Source organism: Xiphias gladius, chromosome 19 (assembly GCF_016859285.1).
Source record: "Xiphias gladius isolate SHS-SW01 ecotype Sanya breed wild chromosome 19, ASM1685928v1, whole genome shotgun sequence".
NCBI lineage: Eukaryota > Metazoa > Chordata > Actinopteri > Istiophoriformes > Xiphiidae > Xiphias > Xiphias gladius.
Window position 1 is genome coordinate 4604003 of NC_053418.1, and position 21180 is coordinate 4625182.

The window sequence follows — 21180 nt, forward strand, 5'->3', positions numbered from 1 at the left end:
ACAGATGTAAACAAGCAAATATCTTACAAATAAATGTATTTGTACACCTGAAAAGGAAAATATGCTTACAGATTTTATTACACTAGAACTTAGTCTTGATTCTGATTCTATCCGCTCAGTTTTTTGGACAACAGCTGGATTTTATTTGCTCTCTTAATTTTTTAAAAGTATGATGAGATATTTCGTAGATCTGACAGACTTCTTAAATCGCACCTTAAACAATATTTACGTCTCTGCTTTGTCACGGTTCGGTGTCAGTTTTATATAAATAAATAAATCAAAGTCAAATCGTGCCGGAAGCTGCCAGTGTGCCACACTCTCAGCGGCAGCCTAGGCGGAAGACAGAGACATGGCATGACAGTGCTGCCAAACCACAACAGACATAGATTCTCAGTGTCTCTTGCAGGCTGGGAGCAGAGCTGGGTCAGCTGTGATGAACCAAAACAGCCAAGGAACCAACCACCACAGCAGCACAGGTAGTAAAATCTGATGGTTATGGAGAGCCTGCAGCAATTGTGGTGACAACAAAGTCTGAGGAGGGTTTTTTTTTTTTTTTTGTGTGAAGAAGCTGTCAAAGTACAGCGTCTTGGGGATCTGATGAGTTACTGGGCAAGTTTTGTTGTAATGTGCAGTAATTTCTCTTTTCCCTAAAATAGGTGTGTAAAAATTAGAGACAGTATCAAAGAAAAGCACTTACTTTCCATTTTCTTCGAGCTGCAAACTTCTTGAACTTTTCCATGTTGACAGCCGACTCCTTTCTGCTCAGCGCTTGTTGAGTGTCTTTTGGCTGATTTCCCAAACACAACAAATGTATTAACAGAAAAGGCTTTTGAGATTCCTGGCAAGATAATTCTGGTACATAATCAATCAGTTGAGGCTTGGCAACATTCAGTTTATAAACCCAAGCCATTTCAAATATCAACTACTGCCACAAATGAAATGAGAAGGACTTTTAAATTTTGCAGGATTACAAATGTTGTAAATTAAACAGATGCCAAAACATGAAAAGAGTCCAACCTTGATCCAGGGGTGCTGGAGGCTGTCCTGAATGGTCATTCTCTTCCTGCGGACAGAAAATGTAAAAATTAAGGAGAGAGAGAAATATTAGTTGAGTGTCTTGAGATATATCCAGCAGCTCCAGAGTTGATAGTTAAGCGTCTCCTTCAGTGATTTCAGAGGTGAAACAGACTAGTTGTGGCCACAGACCACAGGAGGTATTAGCAGGGTTCATTTTTAGCCAAACTATTAATCAATGTCAATTTTTTTTCATTTTAAAGAGGAATATGTATGCCCTTATGTGGCAGCAGGTTGTTAAACATAACTAAATCCTGTAATAAATATGAGCTGGTACATTATACATTATAATATACAGAAAACTATCACCAAACCTCCTACTGTCTCTTGACCCAGAGACTCAATGTATCGAAAGTAACCGGAATTGGATTTTTTAACAACACGCCCCACATATGGATGAGTGCATATTTTTTTCTCCCACTGTCTGTCTAAAGCAACCCAGGCCCACCCTTCCCCGTCTTTTTCTTACTTTAGCCTGTCTAAATGAAATTACCTCCACACCTACTATTATCCACCTGTGTTAGCCGCCTCAGGCTTCTTCCATTGTTCTTAAGAAACAGGAGCAATATCAAGTGTTAAAAGTTTTTGTTTTATTTTTGATTCAGCATTAAGCATTAATTAATTCTAACTGTAAAATGGCTGCTGTCTTCACAATTTGAAGTCCCCAACTGACACTCTTGTCCCAGATGTACTTGGAGAGATGAACTTCAGACATTCATTTCCCAAATAAGATATACAGTGTGGAATTTTCAAAATAAACTCTTCAAATTAAGTGGAAAATTAAACCCATTTTCTATGGTCTGCATTGATTAATATGTTTAAAACTTTAGTCCTGAAAAGATTATTCAATTAATCAAAAACTAAAAAAAACAACTGATTGATCATTTAAGTGATCTACCAATCAAAACCTACCGCACCCTACCATAAAACAAGAAGGTGTTGGATGCAAAAAACAAAACAAAACTGGAGGTCACAAAGGTCTTTTGTTTGTTTGCAAAGGTCTCTGGTTCCAGTTCCTCAAATGTGTGGGTTTGCTTTTTCTCTGCTTCATATGATTGGATACTGATTTTTGAAGTTTGGACTATTGATCTGATAATACAAGCAATTTGAAGATACCACCTTGGACTCTAGAAACTTTTAAAGGGGATTTATCACCAATCTGTCACATTTTAGAGAGACTGTTAATCAATACACATTTAATCAGTAATGGAAATAACTACTCGTCGAATCCCTAGTTTACATTTATTTCCTTTTAGCTCATGCTGTGATGTTACTATACATCAGAGCATCAGCATAAAACACAACTTTAATGTCTCTACCTGAAGCAGAATTTTCAAGATCTTTTGCCTCAAATATCAGTAATGGTTCAAACAATCTATCAGAGAGACGGATTATACATACTTGGGGTCTTTGACGAGGAGCTTTGCTATGAAGTCTTTGGCCAGGACGCTGGTGTTACTGAAGAACTCCTCGTCAAATGTGTAGTCGACGGCTGACACATTGGCCAGCGTCTCCTGTTTGTTGTCGCCCAGGAAAGGAGACGCACCACTCAAACTACAAGATGGGAAAGAGGTTAACAATAAGGTTAGAGGTGTACACACTGAGTATTTTTTAGGAAAGAGACAACGTAGACAATATAGTACTTTGTTTTGAAAATATAACGCACCTCAAAATTTACCGAGACATTCATGAATTTCTTTTCGATTGCATCTTCAGTTCTTTATCTATGCTTTAAGCAATTCAACAACTTCCAGATCTAATCTACTTTAACAGCAGCAATGTGATCTCATCATCTAAATTGAGCCACTGGGTCCTGTAATCAAAGGAATAAAGGATGGATTGGATTTCAATTCAATGATTAGCTTTGGCCCTCAAAGCCAAAACCAGACCTTGCTACTCGTTGACGTGGGGAATGTGATTGGAGAGCTGCGTAGCAACTAATGGGGACTCATTACATTGCTATCAAACTGAAGTATTTGGTATTTGGTGTTTGTTAGTCAAACGCTATCACAGGAAAGCCAGCGGGACGGCATTCAGCTCCATTGAAGATGTGAGGAGTTTGGGCGGAGAGTGCAGAGATTCCATGTGAACACACTTAAAAAAAAAAAAAAAAAAATCAGCAGATGCAGCGAGGGGATACTATTCCCAACATGCAAGACAACAGTACGTTTTGATGGACAAAACCAAGACACAGTACAGCACACACACAGGGCTGAGCGGTCATGCGTGGTGATGAGGTCTCAGCATCCTGGAGCTCAGGCAGTTGAACCAAACACCGGTTTGTGACAAACCCTTGCCTTCCCTTCTCCACTGAGGCCTCTCCAGCTCATCAGCAAAAGCCACTAATTAACATGCCAGCTGGGACAGACATGGAGGTGGTGAGGGTCAATTTGAGTGGAAATGTATGAATTTATTGACTGTGCAGCTGCTCACAACAAAGTAATTAAGGCAAGTCTTCACAGGGCCAGGCAGTGGAAGCAGCAGCAAAGTGTTAAGTCAGGGATTTTTGTGGAAACATTTTATCTACCATTTTCCCAAAATGCTTCCCAAATGAGACTTCAAGATGGAGAGCGCACAATTTTTATGCTGAAATCCACCCATCTTAACAACCTCAAGCCAAATTAGAGCTACAGCAGAGCAGAAAGTTGCATCACCACTAGCTGATTCACCACATTTACCCAAATGATTTCAGGTTACATTATCTGAGGTTAGGCAAGTCTTTTGCATTGTTAAAAAGTGCAAACGGTAGCATCTCTTGCTACAACTCGGAGTTGCCTCATGGAGCGTTTGTGGCAAACAAACAAAAACAAACAAACAAAAAAAAATCGTCCAAAATCGTTTATTGAGTTGATCCCAGTCTTTTCCCCCCTCACATCATTTTCAACAAAAGGAGATGAACAGTCAGTGCACCTCACTGTTTCTCCCCTGTGATAACAGGCAGTGAACGATCTAGTTTCTACCTTGTCAGGCAGAGCTGTGACAGCTGTGTGGGTGGACACCTAGGACAAAGATCGTGTGTATGTGTACAGTATGTTATGTGCATTTGCAATTGTGTAAGATTGTGTAACGCAGAGACAAAATGATGCGTCACTTTAACAGCACCTACTCTCCCAGAATTAATCATGTAATGTTTGTACCTACTTATTATATAATAATGTGATAACACGTGTTGACATCCCTTTTATCTACCTTGCTATATGTCGGTGAGAACTCTACATGTTTGTGTGGGCAAATGCACATAATGTGCTGTTTCGTGCACACATTTTTGTGTTTGGCTTCATGTAGGTGTCTCTCTGAAGGATAAAGGTGTGTGGGGGCCAAGAAAGCCTTGTAGCCGGGTAAAAAGAGATGAGGGCTGTCCTCAAGAGCCAATAGCAGTTGAGCTGTGGGGTTGCTGAGGGCGTCAACTTTTCTCTCACTGTTGAATTAAACTGTGCTGACATATCTTGTTGGTTCAATGAAAGCCTTTGTCTGTGGAGGATGAAGTTGGTTGTTGGTTGTTTTAAAGATCAAGTGGCTAACTGAATTAGAAATACAGTTGAAACATTTTAACATCACTTGTTATCACATTCATTTTAAGACTACAGTATAACTGCCTCTGAAGTAATTAGGCGAACGTAGATTTCATGAAACAGATTGTGATATGTTTCAGGGGAATATCTGAACAGGACTTGTTTTCTGAGGTCACATCTCCTTCATTAACTGCATAACTTTCCGACGAGAGAAAAAACAACAACAACAAAAACTTACCAGACTTTGGACAAAGTCCAGAGTCAGTTATCTAGACTAGCCTATAGCAGCAAACACTGCATTTTTTTTTAGTTCGTTATTTCAGCTTTTTATTTAAAAAAAAAAAAAAAAAAAAAAAAAAAAAATCAGGGAATTTCTTTGAAATAATGAAAAAAAAAAAAAGTACGACAAAAATCCAGGCAAAAACCATGTGTTTTTAAGTTAGTGTGATAGACAGCAGCTCATTTACATTTTCTTCTAACTGTTCTCTTCATTTTCATTCACAGGAAGGAAAGGAACTGATTGTGAACACTGTCTTTTTGCAGTAGGAAATATAACAACCTTTGGATGTGTGGGGGGTATAAAATCTGGGTGAAAATCAGTTTAAACTACTCTGCTCCTTTTACAAATTCCAGATACTTTTCAGTATAAATCAGTAAAAATATATAGTAAATTTAAATAAAAAACCAAGCCTTATCAATCTTATATTGTGAGCCACTCTGTCGTTTTTGGATGGAAACATGCTCGAATGAACAACATGAAACACTAATATACAAACTTCTCAGGCATTGAATAATTGGAATATCAGATGAAAGCAGGTCTCAACGCAGTGCGACTGTTGATGTGTTGAGAGGAAATGTTTCAGCTGAGTGTGATCGTTAGAGCAATTCACCACACAAATGTAAGTAAAAGAGGCTTGATAGAGAAGTAGACGACAAAAGTTGGAACACTTTCATGTGAGAGGAGAAAATGGGAAAATAAACCCCCGGTGGAAAAATCGCTACTATACTTTATGGCATTAACAGCAGGAACATTAATGAACGGGTTAATGAATGTAAAAATATGAAATAAACTAAAACATAATAGCAGGTTTTCTAGTTTGATGTAACTATGTTTTAGAAGGAGCCTCTATCATGTGGTCAACAATGACTCACTGATATTAGATATCTAATAAAAAGCCAAGCAGTCTGATCAGCAAAACAATATCTCCTGGAATGAAATGAACCGCACAACGTTCACACCGCTGCTGTAAGAATATCACACTCAAAAAAACGGTTTTAATATGCTCCATGGTTCCTGCTGCAGGCTGTTACATTATTCACAACAAACAGTGGGCCCACGCATCAACAATGTGACAGTTCAACGACAGAGATGTCAAAGAGCCCCCATGTGATGTTGTCATGTTTAGTGAGTGACGACACCCTGGGGGCTTGTGAGAAAATGTGAACATAAAGGTAAAGGTAGCTGCTGTAAAAACCCAGCGGCGACGCCTGTTTCCATGTTATCCATGATCACTGGTGGCATTTCAGATACTTACAGAATGTAGGTTATCACACCAACACTCCTGGAGAGAGACAGAGAAAGGGGACAGGTTTTTAGCATCTTGTCTCAAAAACAGTCGTGCACTTTGACAGCAGTGCGACATGCAAAACATAAACCTACTGAACAGCAGATGTTCCTCTAAACTAAGAACAATTTCAAACAGCATATGTACATAATGGACACTGCAGAGCAGACTGAGTCTTTATTTACTCACCACATGTCCGCCTCCAGGCCCAAAGGTTCATAGTTGACTACTTCTGGAGCTGTAAGGCAAATACATCAAACAGAAGACAATTATTATTCAGGTCAACACAACACCACACACTAACTTTACCTTTGATTTAATTTTCTTTGAGTATTTCTTTTCTCTTGCTAATTAATTTTCTGTATTTTCTTCTTGCTCTATCCTTCGTGATGAGTTTGTTTGAGCGTGTTATCACATTCATCTGGGTTCACTGATTTTTTTGTTTCTTTAGAGGCATCGTTTGATAAGCAACTGTGTTTTTTTTTTTTTTTTTACATCACACCTACAAGAACTGTGGTTATTTCTCCTCTTCCTTTCGCTAGTCACAGGTCATTGGACGTGTGAATAATCAAATTAAGATGAATAGTACAGTACATTCCTTTGTAACAGAAATTCTGTGAGAAGGAGGATGCAGACTGACATTAAGTTTTAAGTTAATGTTAATGGAATTCGTCGCTCCTATTCATTGTCTTACTTTTATTTAGGGAATAATCAGTCTTTATTTATAAACTAGAGAATTTCAGAGTTGCTAGGCCTGTTTTCCAGCATTAGCTATCCAATTAATAATTTTTGCTTTTTGCCACTTGATCTTTATTTAGACCATTTGACCGCTGCCACCCCGCTGAACTGGGAACAGGCTCAGGTTTTGGCCTGGGTGGTGCCGGCAGTGGGCATTGGCATCCAGCAGGGGGAGACTGGGAGTGTTGGCATCCGCCCTGGGCAAAGGGGTAGGTGAGGGGCTGTGTCAATGAGTGTGTGTGTGTGTGTGTGTGTGTGTGTGTGTGTGTGTGTGTGTGTGTGTGTGTGTGTGTGTGTGTGTGTGTTTTTGTTGGCAAGAAGGAGCAGTTCTGAACTGCCAGTCTATTATCAGGTCCCTCTCACTTAGTCCCTATGGCACAGTTGGCACCTACTCTCACACTACTCAACCCCTGGGATAAAGCCAGAGAAACAGGGTGGTACAGTGAGTGTGTGTGTGTGTGTGTATGTGTACTGAAGCGAAAGGAAAGAAAGTACAAGACAAGACCAGACAAGACAATAAGAGGACAAATGAGCTTTTAATGATGTACACACCAAAACACGTGCACACAAAAGTGGTATACTGACCTACAAATTCTGGAGTTCCAAAAATGTTTTTAAAATCGTTGCCAAAATCTATCTTGTGGGCCAGGCCAAAGTCAATGATCTTGATGCGCGGGTGAGGCACTGAGCGGTTCAGCAGCATGATGTTCTCCGGCTAGAAAGAAAGAAAGAGAGAGAGACAGTTAGAAAAGTTGAGACATTACATTTGCCTTTTTTTTTATTCAAAACTCTTTTACTGACACTTTCTTTTTAAGCTATTATTAGCAAGCAGCCACCTGTGTATTGAGATTTCAATTGAGAAAAGTTACGATACTCAGAGAAATTACAGAACAAATGTTGAAAAATTGTCCCCTAATTTATAAATCTAGAACAGCAGTGGTTGTGGACGTATTCAGATCCTTTACTTAAGTAAAAGTACGAATACCAAGCTGTAAAATACCTAATTACATGCAAAAGTCTTGCAATGAAAATGTTATTTAAGTATGTAAGTATAATCAGGAAAATGTACCTAAAGCGTCAAAAGTAAAAGTTCTCAATGAAGTAAAATGGCCCCTGTGGCTTTTATACTATTACTTTCTCATGCATTAATGTGTAAGCAGCATTTTACTGCTGCAGTTTGAGGTGAAGCTAATATAATGGTTTTATATGAGGCTGGAAATAAAGATTATTTTCATTTTGGTTTAATCTGCTGACACCATTAAAATAATTACTTAGACACAACTGCAAATCTTGTTAAGTTGGAACCATGAAATGTTTGTCATTTTGCATTAAAAAACAATTGAGTAAACAATTAAAAAAATAGTTTGCGATTAATTTTAATTTCATCTCTAATTGTATACATATATGTTGGGTAGCTTAATTTATAGCAAAGTATCTATTTATCTATAGTATATATTTCATACGCTCTTTTTTGTACATAAAAATAAAAAATGAAGTATCTGTAGCAGAGTATAAAGTACATGTAGTCAAGTAGATGTATAGTAGCATGGAGAGATAATACTCAAGTAAAGTACAAGTACTTTAAAACTAATACAAATTTGTAAGTAAGTATAGTACATGAGTAAAGTGAAAGTACTTAGTTACATTCCTCCACTATAGGACAAACACTAAGCGTAAATGAGAGCTAGCAGCAGACTAGGACACAAAACCAGGAACAATCTGTCAGGAAGGAGGCTCATCAGTCATGGAAATCCCATGCAAAACATAAGTAAAAACCTCTCGAGGAAGTGGGAGAAAGAAAAGGACGGCAAAGATGCGCTTCAAGCAAAGCCAAACAACAGAAGCCGGACATTCCTAAGGACACAATGCCTCTTTTAGACCAAACGGTCTTCCTTCCAAACCTCGTCCATGCAGCCCGACTATGAGCCGAGCTCAAGGATTTAGCCCGGGAAGAAACAAGAACAGATTGGCAGTGGGCAGCAGTGACAACAGGAGGCAAGGAAAAAAAGCAATCCAACTCCAGCTCAGCTTGTTGATTTGATTGATTCTCTGCTCTATAAACACTGACATGCTCATGCCGGAATGAAGGCGAATGATATCATAGTGGGTTACAAACTTCTCCGTCTGCATAATCTGAACACCTTAAATCATGAGCGAAGTGGGAATTACAGTGAAGCGGTACGGCCACTTTTACTGCAAGCAAAAAACAGGCTTCCCTACAAGTCGATCTATAACATAATGAAAAATCGCAAAGATTAGAGCATTAATTATATTATTGATTGAAGAACGATACAGTAGAACCATCAAAGTTTGAGGATTTTGCAAACTGGATAGTTTCAAGTGTTTTCCATCAAAAGAAAAGCTGACTTTAAATAATTTCTGTCCTTCAGTTCAGATACAAATTGCATATAAGATGACTGCTGATGAGTCAGACATCATTACCCTGCCCTGCCCAACATATTAAGCATTGAGCATAATAAATACACTGACTGGCAATATTACTGTCTCTGTAGAACTGATGTGAATCTAAAAATGAAAGTCATTTTCACAAAACTGCCTTCTTCTGGCAGTTTGGGCACTTTGAACTATGTAACTACTGTTTAAAATGGTCCGTGAGAACATTTGGGGTGCTTTTATTTCCAACCCCTAATGTCCATTACCACTGCTGTCATCGCAGGGTCAAAGCTGCCCAATATCCACATAAAAAGCCACAGAAATAGCCTTGAGCTAAAACCGAAAGAATGGGGTTTTTTTTAATGGTGTCAATCACAATGAAAAAAAGACTAGATGTTATCGGGATATAGTAGGTGAAAAAAGCCAATAAAGACACTGAATTTCCACCCTTCGCATAGTAAGTCCTTCAAGTGAACAAATTAAGTGTTAATCCGAGCCACTGCCGAACAGATAATAACGGTAACTAATATCCATAGTGGAGACTGCAGTGGTTGGTAAACGCCCTGCCATTGATGAGAAGTGGCTGGCTAGGTACAGAGGTAATTATTTTCTGGAGAACAGCGAGTCAGATGTCCTGAACTTTGATGTATGGTTTGTGAGGACTGTTCTGTAAGTGGAGGAGTCAGTCTGGACTGCTCCCTCTGAAGACGCCATGTACGCAGCTGTAAGTGGACAAACTGATCAATGATATTGACTGCCATTCAAGTAAGGAACTTGCAACAAGGTTTTGAAGATACATCAAACACAGAGGTAGTGTACTGGGCAGGAACCTTGCTGACGGCAAGGTTTGCCTGTCTGTTGTGCTGTGAGTACACTATGACCTTTACTCTTTTTCCCCTCAGGAGCTTAAACTAAACACAGTCCATAATAAAAAGAAGCAAACAGATTAGTCATGATAATTACCCTCAGACGCACTGGCTGAAAAAACATTAAGAGAAACTGAAATAAAACAAAAGGGTACAAAAGAGGCCAGCTAATGAAAAAATTAATTCGATTTATTCACATATTATTTTAAATCCAGTCCCCAAGTGAACTGGCATTTAGGAAAATGGATGTCAACCCCAAACTAATCTGTAACCTCTGATAAGATTAATAAATGTTGGGATTTTTGTTTTGTGTGTGTGTGTGTGTGTGTAGGCGGACTCTTCTCAAAGACAATATGCAGCTGTGTCAAAACGTAATATGACCTTGAATAAGCCACTGTCATCATCTCCTGTGTCCGAGGCGTTTTTCTGGAAATCTCACAAAGATCAGAAGAGTCTTATTTGCATTTGCTGAGCTGCTGAAACAAAGGACCTATGAAGGACAAATGTATGAGGCCAGTGGCTATCGCTGTGTCTTAACTCCATACTAAAGACCAGTATACTTAATGCTGTTAATATCGCTGCTGCAGTTAATATACAAAAAATAATATATTAACATACAAGTCAGTTTTGTACAGGAGAAATTCAGGCAACAGGTGGCAATCAAACTCTGACCTTGTGATGCCGCTGTCAATTTAACTTTACAAAAGAGGAAGCGAAACAATTTTCAGAAGATTTTTTTCTTCTTCCGCATCAATTTTTTTTTTTAATTTTTCAAAGCTCTGATTAATTTTTGTTTATTTCCAGTGGCAATTTTCGCTGCAGACATTTTGACATGTGACAGTAGAAAAAACACAGGTATATCAAATTCCATTTAGCTACTTCAGTTCCAGGGTCCTTGTATTATTCATACTGGCTAACTGTCAACCTGTCACAGCTTACTGGGAAATTTGAATAGAACAGAGCCATTGTTAATGTTATTAGTAAGAGCTGTGCTTTTCCTACTATGACAAGTTAAAATATATGCTGTGAAAAAGGCCTACTGTGCACTGAATTTGGGACAACTGTGTCTCCAAAATCACATTCAAGAACTTAGTTGATTTTGTATTAGATACTTTCTAGAGTATATTTTTACCTCTTAAAAGGGCTACACCTAACAATTACAGTATGTTCCTGATGAATGATTATAAAAATGCAAAAATTTCCTAGTATAGTTTCTTAGAGCCCAAATTGAAATCTTCAGATGGCTTGTTTTATCCAACAGACAGCCCGAAACCCAAGGTATTCAGTTAATTACCACATAAGACAAACAAAAGCAGCAAACCCTTACATCTGAGAAACTAGAGCCAAAAACATTGTTAAAATTAGTGGCACGATTAACCGATTAAGAAATAGTTAACAATTTGTTAATGTTAATGTTTCAGCTCTAACTTCGCCTGTAAAAGAGGAGAAAATATTGAAATTGCCCACTATAATCTCCCAAAAGTTCAAAACCTTAAGAAATTCCGTTAAGTATCATATCTACAATACCATAAGACAAAGAAGAAGCAGCAAGTTCTCACATTTAAGAGGCTGGAAAAAGAATATTTACAGATTTGGGAAATGACTGAAAGTTGCAAATTAATCTTCTGTTGGTGGACTGACTAGTTGATTAATTGACTAATCGTTGCCGCTCTAATACTTAGTTGTGAATGTGCAACATACTCAATACAGCCCCACTTAGCATTAGTATGTAGTATGGAATTAGGACACAGCTTATGTTTACGGTATGTTATTACTGCCTAAAATGCAAGCGGACGAAATATGTCCTGACAATATCCCGTATTTGCTGTACTCCAGTCTGGAATATGTGACTAAGAAAAAGAACCAGACATCACCCAGGTGCAGCAGTACCTTCAGGTCAAAGTGAGCGATTTGTTTGGAGTGCAGGTAGAAGACTCCATCCAGGATCTGCTTGAGGAACTGAGTGGCTTCTTCCTCGCTCAGCGACTCCTTCTCTGCCAGGAAGTCGAAGAGCTCACCGCCGGCCACACTGGACGAAAGAGGGAGAGGGAGGGAGGGAGGGAGAATTAAAATGCAAGATCTCTCAGATCAGAGCCAGCTACAAATCCCTGCTTAACAGAGCTGAGCTGATGTAATCTAATCATTCTGGTGCATTAGAGCCCGACCAATTTACACTTCCCGAGTAGATTTTAAGCAGTGCTCTTCACGGCGGGTTGAAATAATGAAAACCCTCCATTAACAAAAACAATGGGTAAGATGAGGAAAAAGGAATATGCCCCAGTGTTTGAGCTAAGTTTGTTTTATTGGAAAATTTAAATGGAAAAGTTTTTCTGGTGTTTTTGCTCCTCCATGTCACCTTGAAATGATGAAAAAGACCTCGCAAGAATGAGAATTCAGGTAAAGATGAAATGAAATAAGTACACAGTTTAAGAATAAGTAAATCATTTTAAATGTGATCACTTGCTGAATCATGAGGGAAATTTACATATTCATCAAATGAAATTGAACGCCGTTTATCAAAATTTACATAATTACAGCACAAAAATAATGAAATATTGGGACCAAATACCCTTTTGAAAACTGACCCAGACCAGTTTGGGCTAGTTTTGGCCTCACTGTAGTTAATATTACCTATTAAAAGAGAAAAGGGCTGCAGGTAATGATTCTTTTCGTTACTGGTTAATTTGTGGATTATTTTCTCGATTAGTCTATTATTTATTTCGTCAAAAAATTGCCTGTGATGATTTTCCACATACCAAAATGATGTCTTCAAATGTCTTGTATTGTTCGGCCAACTGTGCAAAACATATTCACAGACTAATACGATTATTCGATTATCAAAATAGCCTCCGATTAAGTTAAATCGATAAGTGAGTACTTGCTGCAGCTCAAAAACAGATCCATCTGGTTATCAGATAAAAGACAGGCTGAAATTCAACTCACGCTTATTGAGGTATTGATGTCTTGTATCTTGTCGTAGCAGAATTTAATTATAGTGTTTCTTATTAAATCCCCTATTTAAGTCTTCTAATATCAGCATCAACGCTTGCTAATCATTATCAAAACATGACCCTACATTTTATCCATCCAAACTAATACAGGTCCGCTCAGGTCCATTGTACATCAGGACTGAAGATCATTTAATAAAACCTGTGTGTGATTCAGCACTTACTGAATAACTATTGACACTGGTAGCGATGGACAAGAGGTAGAAATGAGGGAGAGAGAGAGACGGCGGAATGAGAGAGAGCAGGGGATTTATCATGGTCGCAGCACGGTAACGCAAGTTAAAGCCTGCAGCGAGGGGAAGTGTGACAGAGAAAGCAGAAGAGAGAGGAAGAGCACAGATAACCACAATTAAACCGATGCTCATCCAGTCGAGCGTTAACTCAGCCATCCACACATACAAATGTGCTTGTCTTGTAATATATGCGTGGAATTAAAGTGACACTCAAGTCGACTGTGATTTGAGTAGCTAATTCTTCATATTAAAATGTATGTTTATTCAACCAATATTACCATTTTATTATTTTGTATTTTAATATGAAATCTAACTTAAATTTTGTAAAAAAAACAAAACAAAAAAAATTTTGCTGTACAAAAATTACCACCAATTAATGCCTTCCTCAGTTCTTCTGCATGACTAGAAACCCACAAACACACACAAACACACACCACTCCGCCCTTCAGGGAGGAAACACCAGACCAGCTGCGCAGCTGGGACCTCCACCCCCTCCTCCCGCAAAACACCCACTCTATATCAGGGATGTTTATTTCATCATCTGCTTCAGTGGTTTAACAGGGTGTAAACGCACATTCACAGACGGGAAAAAGGGTTTCTGCCCGAACATGTCACCTCTTCATCTTTTCTTACAGGTCAGTCAGTGTTTTAGGTCAAAGGACAGTCACTGTCACAGTTGTATTTACCCAGAGCGCAGCAGGAGGAGGATGAGGAGGAGGAGGGGATGCGGAGAACAAAAGGGTACAACATGAAGCCAAAAACTTTGACCATCCAAATGGAACTTGTTGTTTTACCTGCCCCCGGACGGAAAACTAAAAAAAATAGCATTATGTCACCCTACCAGCTTTGAATGTAATTGTAATTGTAGAACCAGGAACCGCGTTCTGGCTTTGTAATTTATACCATGAAGTGCAACTGATTTTAAAATATCCAATGAATCAAAGATTGTACATAATACAGGCATTTGACTGTTATCATCTCAAAAATGTTCCATACCCTCCAGTAGATGAACATTATTAAATTCTCCTTTCTTTTGTGCAGACTGTCAGCAGCCATAGAGCATTTATGGCACAAGCTTGTCATTAACACTGAGTCATCGACTGCCTGCTTTAAAAAAAAAAAAAATCTCCTCAATTCATAAACCCTCATTTTAAGTCACGTGTTCACATTTTTAGCTGATTAATGGATAAATAAAAATTAGTAGCTCGATTACAAGGACAGAGTGCTTTAGCACTGTAGAGAAGTCTCCCTTAATTTCATTGCTTTATTGCAGAGGGGGTGCTGCTGCGGGGAGCTGCTGTTGGGAGCCCTGCCAAAAATAGACAGGGTTGTCCAACACATAAAATCAGTCCCAGCTCTACTTCAACAGAAATCACCAAGTACTGCTTTAGATGATCAAAAATGTGCAAGCACCCATATCAGGTCAAATGACTTGTGGCGTACATCTTGTATCATTGTCAACATTTTACAATCATCAGGACGGAGGAGAAAACTACGGCTGTCGTGACAAATAGTTGTACAATCAAACAATCCAATCCAGGAAACTACTGTGTGGTGGTTTGGCATTTCAGAAAGCCTATCCCTACACTTACTGGTTCATATTTCATCTTCTACCAGTATCTCATAGCAACATGCCCACACATATGCAGCCTGATTGACAAAACAATGACAACAACTTCCTTAAGAACAAATCTTATCAAATGACTGCAGAACCCCTGTAACAATGCACTCTGAGCCACTGACAGTGAGACACAAAATGACCACAAAGCGACACAAAACAACTACAAACAACACGTCGTTTTGTCTCTTTCAGTCTTGGGCCCCAGACAGATGGGTGGGTGGGCTTTTACTATGCTTATGTCTATGCCCAGGGACCCATTGTCTCATAATCAATACATGCCTGGTCTCAGATAAATGGCAGACAATTGATGGATGGATTAATCAATAAAATAAATTACAAATTAATTATTAATTTAAGTTTTTGCTAAAATCGCCCCTTGTCCATTATGAGTTGATGAGCTTCTTAGCAACTGTCTCCTGACAGTCAAAAGCAATAACTAATGTTACTGTCTATGGAAGGCAAGAGAAAATATTCAAGGCTTTGGGAAATTTAATTAAAGACTTTTTAATAACATCTAAGGCCTTTTTTAGGGAACTGAATTCAATTCTTTTTAAGACTTTTCAAGACCTGCAGATGCCCTGTCCTTCTGGAAGAGCTTGGCATAAATAAGTCTTGGAATCTATGGGCTGGATCATCAATGACAGATTAGCCAAGAAAAATAAATTGTCATGCCTCCACAGACAATGGGACAGGAGCCATGGTATTAGATTTCAAAAAATAAATGTGTTTTAAATGCATAAGCTTCATGCGAACCATCACCGGGGAGGTCTTGGTTTTATTCTGCACCATAGCACTGAACCCTGTTTTCTGCAGACAGACTCGAACACTACACTACATCTATAAACAAAGCTAAAATGTCAGCAGCTCAGGGAATATAATGAAAAGGGAGTCCAGTAAGAGGTTAATTACACAAAACCCTTAATTTAAATTTAACTTGACACATTTAAACAATCCAGCATGCCGCAGCTTGAACGTGTGAGATACAGTATGTGCTGTGCTGTTAGACGGAGCAAAAACAACATACAGGGTGGATGCCAGCTGGAAGAGAGGGAGAGATAATGGGCCAGTCTTATACAGGCTGTAGGGTCCAGGATGATGAGCTGAGAAAACATTAATGAATCGTGTCTGAGCCTGAACACCCCACCCTGCCTGGAAATACAACACTACTGACCAACACCACCCCACCCAGAATTCCCCAACTGTTGCGAGCGTCATTGACCATCCAGTCACGAGCTGCCTCTACAGTCCTGACAGACTCTTACGATTTATGATGTGTAAAGATTTAGGCCGAGTTTAACACAAAAAACATTGACAACAAAGAGAGAGCAGAGTTGCAGAATAAAATGGAAAACATTTGTTTGCTTAACAGCATGAAGGCAATTTTGTTTCTATTTAACATTTATTCTTGGAAAGTGTCTTATTCCAACAGCTAGTGGCTATATGTCTTACTCAAGAGCATCTCAGCAGTTATTGCTTTGGCATGGCAGAGCATAATTCAGGGTGGGTTGTCAATTATTTTGACCGGGGTCTGTAAATATAACCTCAATCATCACTGTGCATCTGAACAGCATATTTCTATCCACTAATGTATTCAGACAACTGAGTGCTGGGGATATTATATGGAAATGGGACCAGTTTTTCATGTTTTTTCTGGGTGAAACTAAACTTTGACAGCCCATAAAGCGGAGCAGGAAGGGTTCATGTTAATGTCTCACAGGATGAGAGCACTTGTTTTGCATTTTGGGAATTACGAAACATTAGAACAATTTTACAAACGTCTGAGAGTCAGAAAACAACAGCGAGTTCATAAACTAGCTCCATATTTTGTTCACAGACAGCCAGCATTGATGTGTTCACTGTTGGTCTATACAGTACTTTGCAGGATGTCACAGCGCTATACAGCCATTTATCCAGTACACGATTATCTCTTTTATAAAACATCATTAAATCTGCTTAATAATATTAAAAGATCATTTTTGTCCTTGTTCATTTTTAAGAATCCTCTTCTGAAGCATATAATCGAGCCTTAAAGATATTCACATATTATTTCTAGCCATAGTGACCTGCTCTAAACATTTACTATACTGAGCCATGGACGCATTCTTCACACATGCACAGTCCTGTAGTCCTGGGCTGGTTTTGTGCTTGTTATTTCTTCCTTGCAACTCTATCGTATGTGATTATTTGGCAGGAATGTTGTCAGGCAACTGCAGCTCTCAACATTACTGTTGGCTGTACGGTGACCTAGTAATTTAGGTGTACTGTATCCTGATTTATGCTTGTTTGCTTTGAGTAAGAGTGTCAAACTGGATACTTGTAATGTAAACATCAGTGATCGTGGATTTCATTTTTCATCGTGTTTGGAGTTCCCGTATAACCTGGTAAACTGGTCTAATTGGTGCTTAGTGAAAAAAGAGGCCATGGGTATGACATTTCTAACGTGTTACAGCTACAGACACATTTTATAACCAGTCTATCCTGAATTCTTGTTGCTATCAGGAACATCTGACTAAACACTACCTGGCAACCATTTTAGTTTTGAAAAACTAGTAAAAAACAGCAAGTTTTTATATTTGCTTTACAAATTGCCACTTTACACATGAAGTTCAGTTTATTCTTCATGGGGAGTACTACGTAGCCTAAGAAAACAGCTGTATTCAGGATATCTTGGGGTCTGTCAACTTTATCAAAGTGCAACACTGCATCACTGGAAATCCCCTTCGATTTGGAATTTGAACTTTAAAGGACAAATTGTGTCTGATTGTCACTTAAGCAGTGCTCCTATAAAATTCTACAAGGGCTGTAGGGCTATCTTTATTTTAAACTTTGATAGTATTTTCCAGACAACATTATTTAGAAAAAAAGTTTGTAATAAGTCTGCTTGGATCAAGTAGTGTGATGAAAACATGCCTGAGTTCTGTCACAATCTTGCCCAACTGTAGTGAGTACAAAGGAAGAAGAGAAGGAGAAGAAACCACTCACAGCTCCAGGATCAGGATGACCTCAGCCTTGTTTTCAAAGACTTCGTGCAGCGTGATGATGTTTGGGTGCTGGATCTCCTTCAGGATGTTCACCTCGCGCTCGATGTCCTCTCTCGTCACCCCTCGTCGACTTGATTTGCTGCGCCGCTTCTTGATGTATTTGGCGGCATACTCCACACCTGCACTCCTGTGCCTACATCTTCTGACCACAGCGAACTGACCGCTGGTGGGGAGAGGAGAGAATGGATTGTCAACGTTGCCTCTACTGTAGCCTTGAAACATTAATACTGAATAAAAAAAGTCAATAAAAAGCGGCCTACAAGGACCATTTATTTAATCCAAGCAAAAGCAGTGCTAGTAGGCAGATTTTGTTACTTTTGGACAGAGCCAGGCTAGCTGTTTCACCCTGTTTCCAGTCTTTATGTTTAACTAAGCTATCTGCCCGCTGACTCAACATACAGGTACATATTTACCATACAAATATTAGAGTCGTACCAATTTTCTCATCCAACTTTTGCCAACAAAGCTATTAAGTATATTTAAAAAAAATGTCTAACTATTCCATTAGCACTTTAAAACTAAAACTTTATGATTAATTACTATTATAAACATACAAGACCTTAACAAGACTGGGAAGACAGTCAGACTTATGACTAACATTCATCCAAACAATGATTAAGGAGGTCCATTAGAAATTTTGCAAACAACATGCAGAATTTGATGACAAATAATGGAAGAGGACAGTAGACAATACAAACTGATAAAACGAACAATAGACAATAAAAACTAATCAATCAGCTGCTATGACACTCAGGCTCAAGTGTTCAATTCCCACAGGATTCACCAATACATAAAAAAAAAAAAAACAACCGAAAAAAAATAAAATAAATAATAATTTAAAAAAAACAAAAAACAGACTTCTGGCTGAGTCTGTATCAGTTTGAACGTGGTGAACGAAGACATCTGAGCCAAAGGAGTGGGGGGGATTATAAGACATTAAAACTGTTGATCAGAAACAGCTTTAATTAATGACTGGCTAATGAATCACAGCTGAGGCTGCCTGGAAACAGAAATAGCAATGAACACTGAATAAAGACACCAGTAATCAGGGCAGCTTCAGGTCAACCAGTGGAGGCATTTGAGAGACTTATTCCAATATTAAAAACACAATTCTTCTGTTACAAATGTTACACATATAAAATGATAATCCACCTGGGTTATTTCTCATATCTCTATCTCTGAAGTGAGACCAAATCACTATCATCAGTGGAGTATTTCAGCATCCCCACGGAGTCCACAAAAACCTGCCTTCACCTTCAGCAACACCTCATGATCAGTTTGACAACAGTGTGTAAATTATAGCCATCCTGCACATCTCTCACTGTCAGTAACACACTGATAGGAATCACAGCTCAGCACAACATCAACACAGCTGACAAACATCCAAGCAGTAATCCTAAACGCCACGCATTTAACTATGAACTTGTTTTAGAAGGCAGCATAGGTCTACAATACTTTGATAAAATGCATTATTCACTATAATAAAGTTATAATAATCATTTCGGTCTTAGAATTAAAGTATTCTGTAGAGTAAAAATAACTGAAGCTGGGCATAATGTGGTCAGTTATTCAGGAAAGTAAAACATGTTAAATATTTAGTTTTAGAATGAAATCTTTCGATATCAAACTCTCTCGAGTAAGTGACTAACTCTTAACAAGCAGCATGTTGTCTATTTTTTTTCATAAGTGTGACAGAAATCGAATGGGTTTGTGCCTGAACAGTTCAAACTGCCATACCTGTTGAAAAGCTTCGATTAAAGACTGACCAGTTACGGCTGCTACTCAATATTATGTTTATATGACGTATTGGCTACAGAAGTACCTGTATCTGCATCTTCAACGGAGAATATCATTTTAAAAAATCTAGCAGGCTTCCGTTGAAATGGTTGTGAATTATGAATGATTTCTATTACATATAGATTTAAAAAAATTAAACACACTATGATAGACTTTGTGTAAAATTCTTTGCCTATTAACCCCTGAAAATGATCATATCCACTATTCATCCTTCTTCCAGACATTCAAAAACTAGTAATTATTGGTGTAGAGCTGAAACAATCAGTCAGTTAATCACAGATATGAGTATATCTTGGTTTTCTTCATCTTCCGTGATAACAAACTACTAAATATTTTTGGGTTTTAGACTGATGGTCAGACATAAGCATATATGAAGATGTTAACTCAGGCTTTGGGAAATTGGAAGGGCATTTTTCACTGTTTTTTGACCTTTTGTAGATTCCATATGAAGTAGTTATACAACAAAATGTTCCCCTTTGTATCATATGCAGTTTTAGCAATAAATATAAATTTTGACTAATTTTAACCATAGTGATCAAAAATAACTCCTGTGCACACGGCAACTTTTTCACCCCACCAGGTGTTGTTTCCCTACAGGTCCTTCTATATTTTAAATGCTGCAGCAGATGTGGGAGTTTGGATTAAAAAAAAAATACAAACAAACAAAAACCCAGTGTGTAGACAGTCTGACTGCTGAAGTGCACGTATGAGCACTTTTACTACTTTTTAAATTTGGTGAGCTTGTGTGACATTTTTGCATGAGAAATTATGTCTATGTGTGAACAACACAAGAGCTGTTATGGAAATTCCACCACCATGTTGCCATGCAGCACTGTTTCTGAACACTGCTATCTGACTGGATAATGCTGACTCTACTGTCATTCGACCAAAACACTGCCAGCAAAACCACTTGGGGAAGCAAGGACACTTGGCTGAGGGCTGTTGACGCCTCCGCCAATTGTACCTCCTCATGGCCCAGGCAATCGCCAAGCACTTAGTGTACCAAACACCCACATAGGGAGGAAGAGAACAAGGGAGTGAGGGGTGAGAGAAAGAATAGTGAGAGAAACCGAGACAGTTGAGTGCCAAATTCTGTCTAATTTTTTTAAATTTCCATGGCCAGATTTCCATGGCCAGATTTCCATGGCCAGATTTTCATGCGGATATAAAGCAGAGAGGAAGCTATCTGGCAAAAGCTTCCTCTGTTTTGATAAAAAAAGAAAAAAGAGGCCATAATAGAGAGAGAGCCCTGCGTTGTCATCTGACTCCCATAGTCCTACCAAGACTAAACTGCACAGTCGTCAGGAAGCAGTTCAGTAATTCAGCTATAT

General features: G+C 38.6%; 1 protein-coding gene across 1 annotated transcript in view; it reads right to left on the reverse strand.

Annotated features, from left to right (window-relative positions):
• The window catches only part of dapk1 (death-associated protein kinase 1), an 88893-nt gene that overhangs the window by 37471 nt on the left and 30242 nt on the right, over window positions 1-21180 (reverse strand). The window contains 8 exon segments of the mRNA XM_040154911.1: window positions 698-787; window positions 1018-1063; window positions 2476-2628; window positions 6122-6148; window positions 6341-6389; window positions 7475-7604; window positions 12040-12178; window positions 17994-18215. Of these exon segments, the coding sequence (XP_040010845.1) occupies window positions 698-787; window positions 1018-1063; window positions 2476-2628; window positions 6122-6148; window positions 6341-6389; window positions 7475-7604; window positions 12040-12178; window positions 17994-18215 (856 nt within the window).